The 12,234-nt window shown below is 34.8% G+C and overlaps 1 protein-coding gene across 12 annotated transcripts in view; it reads left to right on the top strand.

Annotated features, from left to right (window-relative positions):
* Positions 1–12,234, top strand: part of Slc4a10 (solute carrier family 4 member 10) — a 446,328-nt gene that overhangs the window by 426,589 nt on the left and 7,505 nt on the right. For all 12 annotated transcript variants that reach the window (XM_070021992.1, XM_070021977.1, XM_070022002.1 and 9 more), the window contains 2 exons: positions 8,171–8,238; positions 11,304–11,420. In XM_070021992.1, the coding sequence (XP_069878093.1) occupies positions 8,171–8,238; positions 11,304–11,420 (185 nt within the window). The remainder of the gene's footprint in view (positions 1–8,170; positions 8,239–11,303; positions 11,421–12,234) is intronic.

The following is a 12,234-nucleotide window of genomic DNA, read 5'->3' as shown; positions in this document are numbered from 1 at the left end:
TGAGTCACAGCACCACTTCCGGTTTTCTAGTGGTTAATTGGAGATAAGAGTGTCACAGACTTTTCTGCCCAGGCTGGCTTTGAACCGTGATCCTCAGATCTCAGCCTCCTCAATAGCTAGGATTACAGGCGTGAGCCACCGGCACCCGGCTAGGTGATAAGGTTTTAAATAAAGGGTTCTGATGGAGAATTGACTTGTGGTTGAAAGGGGTGAAATGCCTAAGAGGAAAATATGACCTGATTTACTTTCAAAGCATTTTAAGATGAATAAATGTTTGTGAAACTTTTGAGTTTTTATTATCTTCACAGACTACTGATTTATCCTATTGTGTTCCACATGTTAAAACAATTTATTTTAAGCTTTATAGCATATATAAAGTTTATATGTTAACATAGATCTATTTTGAAGGCTACTTAATCATCTCATTTTTCAAAGTGCATAAAATCTACAAGGCATATAAATGAGAAAAATGACCCTGTGACACTAAGGAAAAAGGAGTGAGCCACAAATTATGAGTGTTATGAAATATAAAATTTCTATGAAGAAATAAGTTGGAAGAAAATATCTTGTGCAAACTGTGCATTATTCTTTTTTATTTTTCTTCCTTATACAAAAGGCCAATCTATGCATTCACTTTCCAGTTTACACATATTTCTCAGGCCACATCAGTAGATAGATAGATACAGATATAGATACAGATTTTCCCCTTTCCATTAGGGAATCATTTACAAACATTAAAGGAGCCTTATTGCTCAGTTGTTTAATAAGGCCAGATTAGACCACAAATCCAGAGATTTCTGCTCAGAATTTTCTGTCATTATGGTGGTTGAAGTGTGTGCTTGAGATTCTTCTACTTCTGTGTCACTTTGAAGAGAATGAATTTTCGCAAGAAGAGATAGGTCATGAGATGATGATCTATCTTATTTCTGTGTGAATATTTCTATTTTAAAATGTTATGGAATGCATATATAGGATCATGTTTCTAATGATACACATTTAACATTAAAATATTATAAAACTGTCATTAGTTCTTTATTTTTCTGCTTAATTTACTCTTTTATTAGTGTCAAGATTACCTTACAAAAGAAAGCTTTTACTAACATATTTTGATAACTGCTTATTTTTAAGTCCTTAGGTCCTCAATATTCTCAGGTATTAGTCAAGAAAAATATGACTGAATTTGGCAAAAACTAAATTTAAATAAAATGAACACCAGACTACAGAAAGTTGTATGCTTTAAATTATTCATACTTGATGTAATTTATTCAGATTGAGAAAAATTAAGAAGTTTAAATTTTCAAAAAAAAATAACTGAAGACAGACCTCCTTGACTATGGCTTCGTCTTTTCTCTCTGATAATTATTGCACTGTTAAGCACTCAAGGAGTAATTTATACATTTCTTCAGCTTTATGTTCTTGCTCTTATTTCGTGTCAAATGTCTTTCCTGTTTCTGGTGGAATATGGTAACAACATTACTAGCCATAATTCTTTCACAGCATTCTCTTGAGGCCACACCTACAACATGAAACATTGTTCTTAGAGTTTTGAACTTTCAAAATGTTATGTAATCTATCATATCATCTTTAATATTTTTCAACACTCTGGTTGAAAGACAATTTAAGATTTAGTTTGTGAAATGGGAGAGAGCAAGTTAATGATAATTTTAATTACAAGTGTAATAGAACTAGCCATTACCATGTATATAGCTGTCCTATATAGCATTTATATATATATGTATGTATGTATATATGATTCTTTATGAATTTATTAATCCCATAAAGACCCCAGAGACCCTATATCATGAACTTCTAAGCTTTTTACATTACTTCAAATGGTACCCTAGTAGGCATTTTTCTTTTCTAATTTTAAGGTAAAGATTATGAGAGTACTAAGCATCACTAAATTTTCTAGAACTCATGTTTTTGCATGATACAAAAATAGACTGAAGATTTGCTGGGGCAGTCTAGAGCTGAATCTTTCAGATCCAAATACGAACATTCACAGTCAGGTTTACAGATCTTTACAATCCCAAAAGATTAACATGTTGATATTTTATAGGGTCCTTGGTACATGACAAGAAATAAGAAAAAAGCAATATACAGCCAAGAAATAATATAACACTGAACACTGAAATATATTTCTGACTAAAGACAGATAATTCTCCATCAATCTGGAAAGAGAAAAGGACATTTAAAGATATTTCTGTTCTAGCTTGGACTTGGTATTAAAAGAGTAGCATCAGTGAAGAGAGTAGGAATGTTTAAGGAAGATGAAATGAAACCTTAAATCCTTAGTTGAGTTTTCTGCTTAGTTTGTTAGATCTCACTGTTTTCTTGGGCTTATCTTATATCTCATAGCTGAAGGATGTGATCTTCTTATTGTAGCATCCTGTATCAAAAGCTTAGTCTTCCAGGAGATTGTGCATTAAAGTGGTAAATAGAAAGGTTCTCCAGAAATGTTGCATTTCTTCAATTGTTCAAATTGAATAACTTGATCATGATCTGGCAAGATGGTAAATAGCATAAATGTCTCAGCTCTCTGAGACTTGAATTTAAAGTGAGCTCACCTCTTATCCCTTTGATGATAGTTACATGCCTGTACCTTTATCCTCCAGGGTTTTCCTATCAGTAGCCCATTTCTGGTCTTATGGCACTGAGAAAACAATCATTTGACCTTAAAATTCAATAATGAGTTAAGCAGAATAAATAGCTACACAGGCCAGTCCAAGGTCGCAGAGCTTCTGTTCCAAATTTTCATGTACTTCATGCATATGCATATACATATGCTTCAGTTTTTAGAAAGAAAGGATTATAATCAGGGTAGAAATGAATATTGGAACCCTGACATTTTGCACATTGCTCTGTGTAAAGGGAAGACTGCAGAATCAAATTCTGGATGTCCAAATGTGCTCAGAGTACCAACACGCCTTCCTTTTACTTTCTCTAGGACATTGTATGCATTTGACAAAAGGACTACTGTTAAAAGCAGAATGTTTGCTCTTTGACAGGGGGCAAAGGGGTGAATGTTAAAACCTGGAAATTAAATTCTGCAGAAGTGATCATATCAACACTTCTTGATTTACTGAGGTTTCACTTTAACACAAACACTTTAGAAGAAAACATAATGAAGACAAGAAGGGTCTTGTGATATGAATAAAAGAGGTCATGAAAAAAATCCAAGAAAAAACAAAAATGCCTAAAACAAATGCAATTAAACCAATTACAGAGACTATATTACACAGACAAATGTCATTGCTAATTGAATCTTACAGTAGAACAAGCATGTTCTCCTTCTTCAAGCAATGGTTTTCCAAAGAGTGGTTCCAGGACCTCTACTGTATCAGCCAACCATTGCCTGGTAACTTGTTAGATTGATAATTCTAACTCCAGATGTATTGAATTGAAACTCTGAGGATAGGGCCAGTAATCTGGGTTAAAAAGACCTCCAGATAAATATGATGCAAACTAAAATGTAAGATAAACCTCTTCCTAGAACCATAAAATTTGAATCTCTAGATTACAATCCAATTCTAAATACAAAGTTGTTCCATCAGAATTGTGTATTTATAATACAACTACTTAGAGACGCTGAATCAATTATTCTGATGATAAATACAGATGTCTCCATGTATTTATAGGAAATCTCTTTGAACCACTCTCTTATTTTTTCCTTTTACACTTTACATTAATGTTTTTCAAAGATTTACATGTGCATAGTGTTTTTAGCATCTATTGTATTACTAGTTGGGGGAGAAAAAGGTTAGGTATTTCTTACATTCTATAGGTCTTATGTAAAATGACTTCCATTTCTTTGGTAATGTGAATTATAAACTTTTCAAGTAACTTTTTTAATGCTCTAAGCATTTTTGTGAACATTGGCTCTGTGTTGTTTATACTTTGAGATATTTCTGGACTTCTACATAGTTACACATTTTGCTGAAAAATGGATGTAGCAACAGATGTTACCTATTTCACTAAAAAAGGACAGAGCATACTAGCTATAATATATAAAGTCTTATTTTATGCTGTTATAAAGCATAATTCAGATCCATGATGTAGTTCTATATGTCACCCTGTCTATCAAAGCACACCAGAGTTTATCTCCAATTGTTATTTTCTAGTTCAACCCAGCACATGTCATTGGCCTCAACCAAGCTAGTGATTACTCTCATAGAAACATCTCATTTATTCCCATCACTTAGGCTTATTCTATATTGTTTCTTCCTAACTAGAATTCTTCATTTCTACAGCTTCTGTTCCTTGCTTTCTATGGTTCTTCTTCAAATCCTCTGAAAGTAGGTTTTATGCTTTTATTTTTATTGTTATATATTAGAATCTAGGAGGCTACTTGTCATGTAGATTCACAACTAACTTCTCCATAGCTCCCATCTTCTCCTCCCTCACTTTGTCAAGTGCATTATACTTTCTCAGTAAATGTTTGAATACTGTCAAGAAGATTCCTATTCTATGCCTCAGCTTTTCTACCCTTACCTGATTATAACATTAAGTAATCTTTATATCCAAAAATGCTTTGAGAATTATCTTAATTAAAGATGATATCTGAATGTCAGCCTAGATCTTTCACTAGTCAAACTGACAATACCTTTCAAATGTTCTTAGGTAAATTTTGCTTATACTTTCAACATACTACAAGTGTTGTTGAATTCAACATGTCTCTGATGCACCCTGTGGAAATAAAGTGCTTAGTAGAACTCATTTTAAGGTACTTGTGTGGTGGATATCTGGTTAGCTTTCTGCTCCTTTTGCGTGATTGAGAACATCCTAGATTGTTACAGTCGTGACAACGAGTGCCTGATTTGACTGCTCCTTGCCAGAAAGTCTCAATTTTTGGATCCCTCCTAGTGCTGCCTGGGATGCAGCCGGCCCTCCATCCCCACTCCAGGCCCACCCAGCTCCCTTCTGGCACTGAAGGCAGCGGCTGCTCTGCCACCCTTCTCTTCAGATAAGCATGGCTTGGAAATGCTATCTTTAGAGGTGATGAGATTTTGTTTGGATAGAATTATGACTAGTATAAAGCCCACACATGCTAACAAGCCACAGAGTGCAAAATAATTATTGAAAGCAATTTGAGAGAAAAGTGGAAAATCATCTGAAGAAAAAAAAAAAACAAAATTCTTCATAAAGCTTTGGGTCCAATTTTTTTTGCTGTTCGGTTGGATAGTGAGCCTTCATGTTCTGCTGCCAGGTAGGCACTACTACCACTATTCTGTAGACCTTTGTTTTTCATTTTACTCTTTATTAATGCTTGCTGCCTTCTTGACATTTTATTATGACTTGGCCAGAAATTATGCTAATTAGTAGGCCTAACTTTTCAGTGAGCAGCCAAGGAGAGGTTTACATTTTGCATATAGATTGGTTTTACTTATATAGACTCTGGGATCACGAAATGTGTTCTTCCAATGACCCTCCATTCATTTTAAAGTAATCTGTCCCATAGAAAAAAAAGTAAAGTAACCCTTTTTATCTGAAAAAAGGCATACATTCTTCCTTGGGCCTGCAAGATGTGCATAAAGTTAATATGTTGTATGTGTTAGATATCTTGACTATACCATTTGCAAGACTGCTTCATTCTAGGCTGCAGAGCCACTCCAGTTTTGCTTAAATGGCTAATTTTAAACTAATGGAATTTACTGTTACTCATTTGAATTTGTTCTAATAGCACTGCCAAATAGGAAGAGGAACAGGCCTAAAACATAGGTAATGAGATACTTCTGATAGGCCTTGTAAGGAAAGTAGAGAAAGAGAATAAACTTTGTTCCTGGGATGCATAGGGGAATTCCATTTGCCCCAACATTATAAATACAACACAGGGAAGTTTAGTTGATGAAGCTGGGTTAGCTGATTTTCGCTCTGCAGAAATATGACAGGAGGCATCGAGGTGAGCCTGCACAATCATCTCCATTGCCTCTCATCATCCATTTGGGCAGAAAGACCTGTTTCTTCACATTTGTACAACTAAAAATTCTATTTCAGGAGTTAAAACCAACAATTAAAATATTTTTAATGTTCTTTGATCATTATTTTATGTTAAACAATGCCAACTGACCTTTTCTCAGAAATAATACATTAAACAAGACATATAAGCTATAGATAACTTTTTTGGTATATGAAAAAATTAATTGCAACATTATTTGAGGGCTAAAACAGGATATTTTCAATTGATGGATTCAAGATCATCATCATTTCACAACACTGTCATATATGTGACACAGTCATATGACATGATATAATGTTATATACAATGGAAACAAGAATTTTTATTTTACTTTTTGTGGGTTATTTGTCTGTTTTCCCCCTTTTGTCACTGATTTTTATTTCTATACCTTTTTTAAATTTAATTTTATTGTCAAGGTGATGTACAGAGGCATTACATTTACATAAGTAAGTTAGTGAGTATATTTCTTGTGGAACTTGTTACCCCCTCCATCATATTTCTCCCAATTTCCCTCCTCCCAATCCCACCCCTGCAAGTTGTACAGTTCATTTGCAACATAGTGTCTTATGAGTATCACTGTTGCATTGGTTTACCCTTTGTCCTTTGTCTCATCATTTTGTTGTTCTCCTTCCTTTCCCTAATTCAGATAAATGTATATACAATGTCCAGGATGCCCATACAGTGACAACAGGGGATAAACCACAGGAAAAAAAACACAAAAGTAAAAAGACATCACATAGTACATTAAAAACAACAACAATGGGGCTGGAAAGGTGGCTCAGTGGTAGAGCGCTTGCCTTGCATGCCTGAGGCCCTGGGTTCGATTCCTCAGCACCACATAAGAAAAAAGAAAAAAGCCAGAAGTGGTGCTGTGGCTCAAGTGGTAGAGTGCTAGCCTTGAGCTGAAGAGCTGAGGGACAGTGCCCAGGCCCAGAGTTCAGGCCCACGACTGGCCCTCAAACAAAAACAACAACAACAACAACAGCAACAACGAAGAAAAACCTCTTGTTTCCATATCTTGGAGTTCATTTCACTTAGCATCATCTTATAGGTCATATGTACATATCTATTAAGGTATTCTGCTCCATCTGCTAGGACTATCCTAGACATATACTAATTATTACAAATGAGGGAAATCATGGGATCTATGTTTCTTTGAATATGGCTTACTTCATTTAATATGATTTTTTCCAAGTTTATATGATTTGGGGAGGGTAAGGTGGACCAAAGAAATGGTGGGACAAAGGGTGAACTAATTCAGCAATGATACTCACTAGACACTAGAGGGGAACAGCTTGTGGGGAAGGGAGGTCAGGAGGGGAAAACTGGGAGGAAAGGAGGGAAGAGGTGACACGGTTCAAAAAGAAATACATTAATGACCTGACTTATGTAACTGTAACAGCCCTGTATATCACCTTTACAATAAACTTTTAAAAAGGTGTTTATGTAGATACCACTCGTTGGGAAAAGTCATAGTATGAAGAAATCTGAATGATGAAACAAAAACTTAAGTTGTATCTAAGGGGAAATCAAACTATTTCCATTTCTTCCTCCAACAAGACACATGTGTTTTTGATTCATATAAGAAGATACTTTCTAGGGTCTCTTTCTAAGTCTCTGGAGCAAGCACAATGGTCCTAAGGGCCTCAGTGTGTGGTCCCCAGACAGCATAATCAAAATCATCTGAAAACCTGTTCGACATGTACATTTTGGTGTCTTCTACTTGAGACCTTCAGAATCAGAACCTCTTTAGGGTGGGGTCCAACAATTTGCCTTCCAGGAGATTCTGATGTAGGGTTAAGGCCCACTGTGCTTTGAATATGTCCTCCATCTCCTTTAAATATAGTATTTGAGGAATGTAATTTTAACTTTTTTAACAACAAAGCTCATTATACTACCCATACTTTTGTTCTTAAAACCTTAGATTAATTTTTTTAAATGCTGCTTGGAAAATAAACATGTTTTACATTGAGTGACATGAAGGCGATTGTTGTTAGCTTTTAAATTACTTTGTGTTATGAGACTTTCATTAATTACTTATGTTCTTGGTAGCTGAGGCTTTATTGAAAGGACCTATGTTGGCATTAATAAATGCAAACAAAGTAGAAGGTCCTGAGGTTAATGAGATAATGAAACATTAATCTGTGTTTCTTCTTTAATGTACAATAGAGATTCATCAGGTTCACTGTTTGTACTTTGCATTTGTCTTTCCAGGAAGAGCAGAGTATGCTAGCTATGGAAGAGGAGGGCACTGTACAGCTCCCATTAGAAGGGCACTACAGGTAAGATACACACTTACATAAACTAGAATAGACTCTGTTGAACAACTTCATGCTTGTGAAGGTTTGTTGAAGTTGTGTTAAAATAAGATAACATCTGAGATTAGGAATTTATTTACCCAGGTCCCAGTTAAAAGTTTAGCCAGTATTAGCTAATGACTACCCAAATGCAATAGGCCAGAAGATGTTTTCTGAAGTCCTTCCTTTGTACATGTTATAATGTATATGAGAGATCACTTTCATGTTCTCAAAAAATGCCCTCGAAGACAGATTAGTATTCCCTTCTAATATAAATGAAATTGGTATTTACCAGGTTGATCACAGGCAAATATTTTTATTTTGAGAATTTGACTCTAAAAATGAACACTTCCAAAGAAATACTCTATTTCTTGGATGCAGTCATATTAGGAAATATTTATGTAATTATTCAAAATATGCGGATCTTCTTTATACACAAAGATACAGAAAAAGAAAGCAAATTTTGATGAATTATAATAAAAAATTTTCCAAGTCTTTGACCAAAAATATTCTGTCACTTTTTTTCCTCTTTCTTTCTCTGTGTGGTCTTTTTCTCCCTCCTTCTTTTCTTCCCACTCCATATAGTTTAAATAATTTTCTTATAAAATTATATTTAAGTACTGTTTGTGACCAATTTTGTCTCAAAGTTCTTAAGGGCATACGAACAAAAAAAATCAGAGAATTTTCTGAGAAGGGTAATTTGTCATATTGGTTTTTTTTAAATGACAGAGTATCTTTTAGATCTTTAGTCTTACTCTAAAATCATGTTCCCTAAAATTTCTAAAATATAATTGCCTTTGATTTAGGAGTGAGCACAAATATAGCACATTTTTTCTCCTGCAGCATTAATAAATCTAAAATGTTGTTGATTTAGTTGATGTAGTAAGCTCTCATGTGTATTCTGTGGAAACCAGTTTCATGCCATACCACTTTCAAAAGGGCTTTGTTGTCAAATAGATTTGTAAGATGTTCTATACTGACTTATAATTTGGAAATTCACAATGAACCTTGGCATATGAAATAGTCTAAGTAATACTGCCTTTTTTTGTCTTTTGGAATTTGTGTGTGTGTGTGTGTGTGTGTGTGTGTGTGTGTGTTTTACTGAGCTTTAAAATCAGGACGTCACACTTACACAGCTTGCTTGCTTGGCTGGCTGGCACACACATAACAAAGCATTTTCTAAACCTTTTTGCTCACCAAGACACCTTGTCACATACCACGAGATACTTTTACTCCATATGATGCATTTTTGGAAATTGTTGATGTCATCTGTTGAGTTTCTGGGAAACTATCTACACAGGTTAAAATGGAAGAACACATCTCCAGATTGGGCAAGGTAGAGCGATCCAAGGTCTTGCTCATCTGAAATGTTGAATTCGTTGCCCTCTTGTGAACACTAACAAATGTGGTTCATGGGATGCTAGTTTAGGATTGCTGTAGAACATGAGAGTTGATTTTTTTCTACAATGCAATATCTTACATAGTAAAAGAAAGGCTATTTTTTAAGCTATTTGTCTTATTTCTGCGATTTAGTTTATATTTTTAGCCCTGAGGAGGTTTTGAAACGTTTTGAGTGTTACAAACAATTGATGCCATTGCAAAATGTAAACACAGCCAGGCATAGTTCAATTCCTGATATTACAGGTTCCACCAGTTACATAGAAAGAACTTGGTCAAACAGACTGCAGTTGCTTGTTCAGCAAATAATGATCAAATACCAAATGTCCTGCCTGTTTTTTGGGGGAACAACAAGAAACAAATTAATCCTTGTCCTCATGAAATTTACCTGAAAGTAGAATAGAGATAGGAGACAGAGGATAAACAACAGAACAAGTAATGTAGCATAGATCAAATGTGCAATAAAAAACGTAAATGAGATATTGGAGTGATATGAGAGGGTGCAACTAACAGTTTTACCGAGAGTAGTCAGCATGGGTTTGCCTGAGAAAATGTCATCTGAATAAAGGAAAGAGAAGGCTATATTATGTGGAGGAACATTATAAGCAGGGGGAGACCTGTGCCAAAGTCCTGGAGTAACAACAATGCTCTGCAACAGTTAATAGGCCAACTAACTGTGTGAGCAGAGCTGATATAGCTAGTCAGTCAGAGGACAAGGGGGGTTACAGACCCTACAGGCTTGTAAGCACTGATTTTATAGTGGATAAGTGGAGCTACTGCGAAGGAGCAAAGACAATGACAGACCTGCAGTCCTGAGAAGGTTCACAAGAACCTGAGCAAGTCAACTACAGTATCTAATCCGTTTCTTGAAATGAATTAAGAAAATTGCAGCCCAAATCTTTATCTATTCAACTGGCATCTTTTCTTTCAACTTTTCCCAGATATGTTTTAATAATTGAGAACTATTCTGTACTTCTCAATGTTTATTGATCAAAATATGCTGAAATTAACAAAAAATATACAAACAATTAAATATTATTTATCCTTCCAAGTAAAGAAACTCTGACATATGCTAAAACACATCTGAACATTGAGGACATTATGCTAAATAAAATAAGCTAGTCACAAAAAGACAAACACTATATGATCCAACTTATACGAGGTACTTAAAATAGACAAAATCATAAAGACAGAAAGTATAGTGGTGGTTGCCAGGCACTGAGGAGATGAGAAAACAGGGAGTTAAGGTTTAATGGATGTTGAATTTAAGTTTTATAAGAAGAAAAAGGTTCTGGAGATGGATGGTGGTGACGGTTGTACATTATGGATATATTTAATAACATGTTGATGTACATTTAGGAATGACTAATAATATATGTGTTCCACTATAATAAAAAATCAAGGGCTGGGAAGGTGGCTCAGTGGTAGAGCGCTTGCCTTGCATTCATGAGGCCCTGGGTTCGATTCCTCAGCACCACATAAGCAGAAAAAAAAATCAAGTACAAATATTTCACACACACACACACACACACACACACACACACACACACACACACACACACACACACAATGACTATATTTAGTACCGGTCATTGAGTAGGTAGTTACTTATTTAATGTTTGTGGTTTCATTTTGGGTGAACTCCTATCTAGAGATGATCCATCTGTGATCAATATTTCTGATGAAATGTCAAAGACTGCCTTGTGGAAGAACCTTCTAATTACAACTGATAGCTCAAAAGATAAGGAGTCCAGCTTTCCTTCTAAAAGGTTTGAATTTTAACGTAATAAGGTTGTACTAATTCCAATAATTTTCATGGCATAAATACACTAACAAAGGAATGATACTGGTTTCCAACAAATTAATGTCTAAAACGTTTCAGAAAATTCATTTTGAAAGGGGGTGGAGATTATAATTTTTCTGAATGAATATTTTTCAATGTTTCCCTTTCAAATTAAAAACTCACTCCAAAACTATCACAGTGGGGGGGAAATGGAGCTATAAATGAGTCCCGTGCATGACATTTCTGGACATTCATTTTGGCCTACTCTTTTCTATGATTTTATTGTATTTCTTCATTACCCACTTTCCAGAACCTGTTCAGATGTCTGACATTTCCCACTATTTCCTTATTTTTTTAAGCATTATGGCACATGGTTATTTTATATTTAGTTTATTTCTAGTACCCTATTCCAAGTCTCTGAAAATCTCCCCTAATTTCTTTACCCCAAAGCTTTCAGCTCTTGAAAGTTCTGTCCATTCTTACTTTTCAATATGTAAACATGCAAACAACTCCTGTAGTTGTGGATGGTGATCTTAAATGCATGTTGAGACAAGACTCTGTACTAAGTATCAAGAGTCCTCATGGGATTTCAATTGAATTTTCCAAAATTGACAAATAAGAGATCAAACCATACCCTCCAGACTTTTAACACTGATCTTTAAAAAAAAGGGAATTCCTCTATTATGCTAGTCTCTCTTCTTGTTACAGAATGGTTGAGGCATTTGGGATGGTGTTGTAACTATTAAGTTTATTTTCATAACCTTAAATTAACATTTTCTACTTAATTTTTATATTACATT

This window comes from Dipodomys merriami, unplaced genomic scaffold (genome assembly GCF_024711535.1).
Source record: "Dipodomys merriami isolate MVZ:Mamm:240054 unplaced genomic scaffold, mDipMer1.0.p SCAF_1, whole genome shotgun sequence".
NCBI classification, from domain to species: domain Eukaryota; kingdom Metazoa; phylum Chordata; class Mammalia; order Rodentia; family Heteromyidae; genus Dipodomys; species Dipodomys merriami.
Note: the sequence above shows the minus strand (reverse complement) of the source record. Positions and strands in the feature narration are given on the sequence as shown.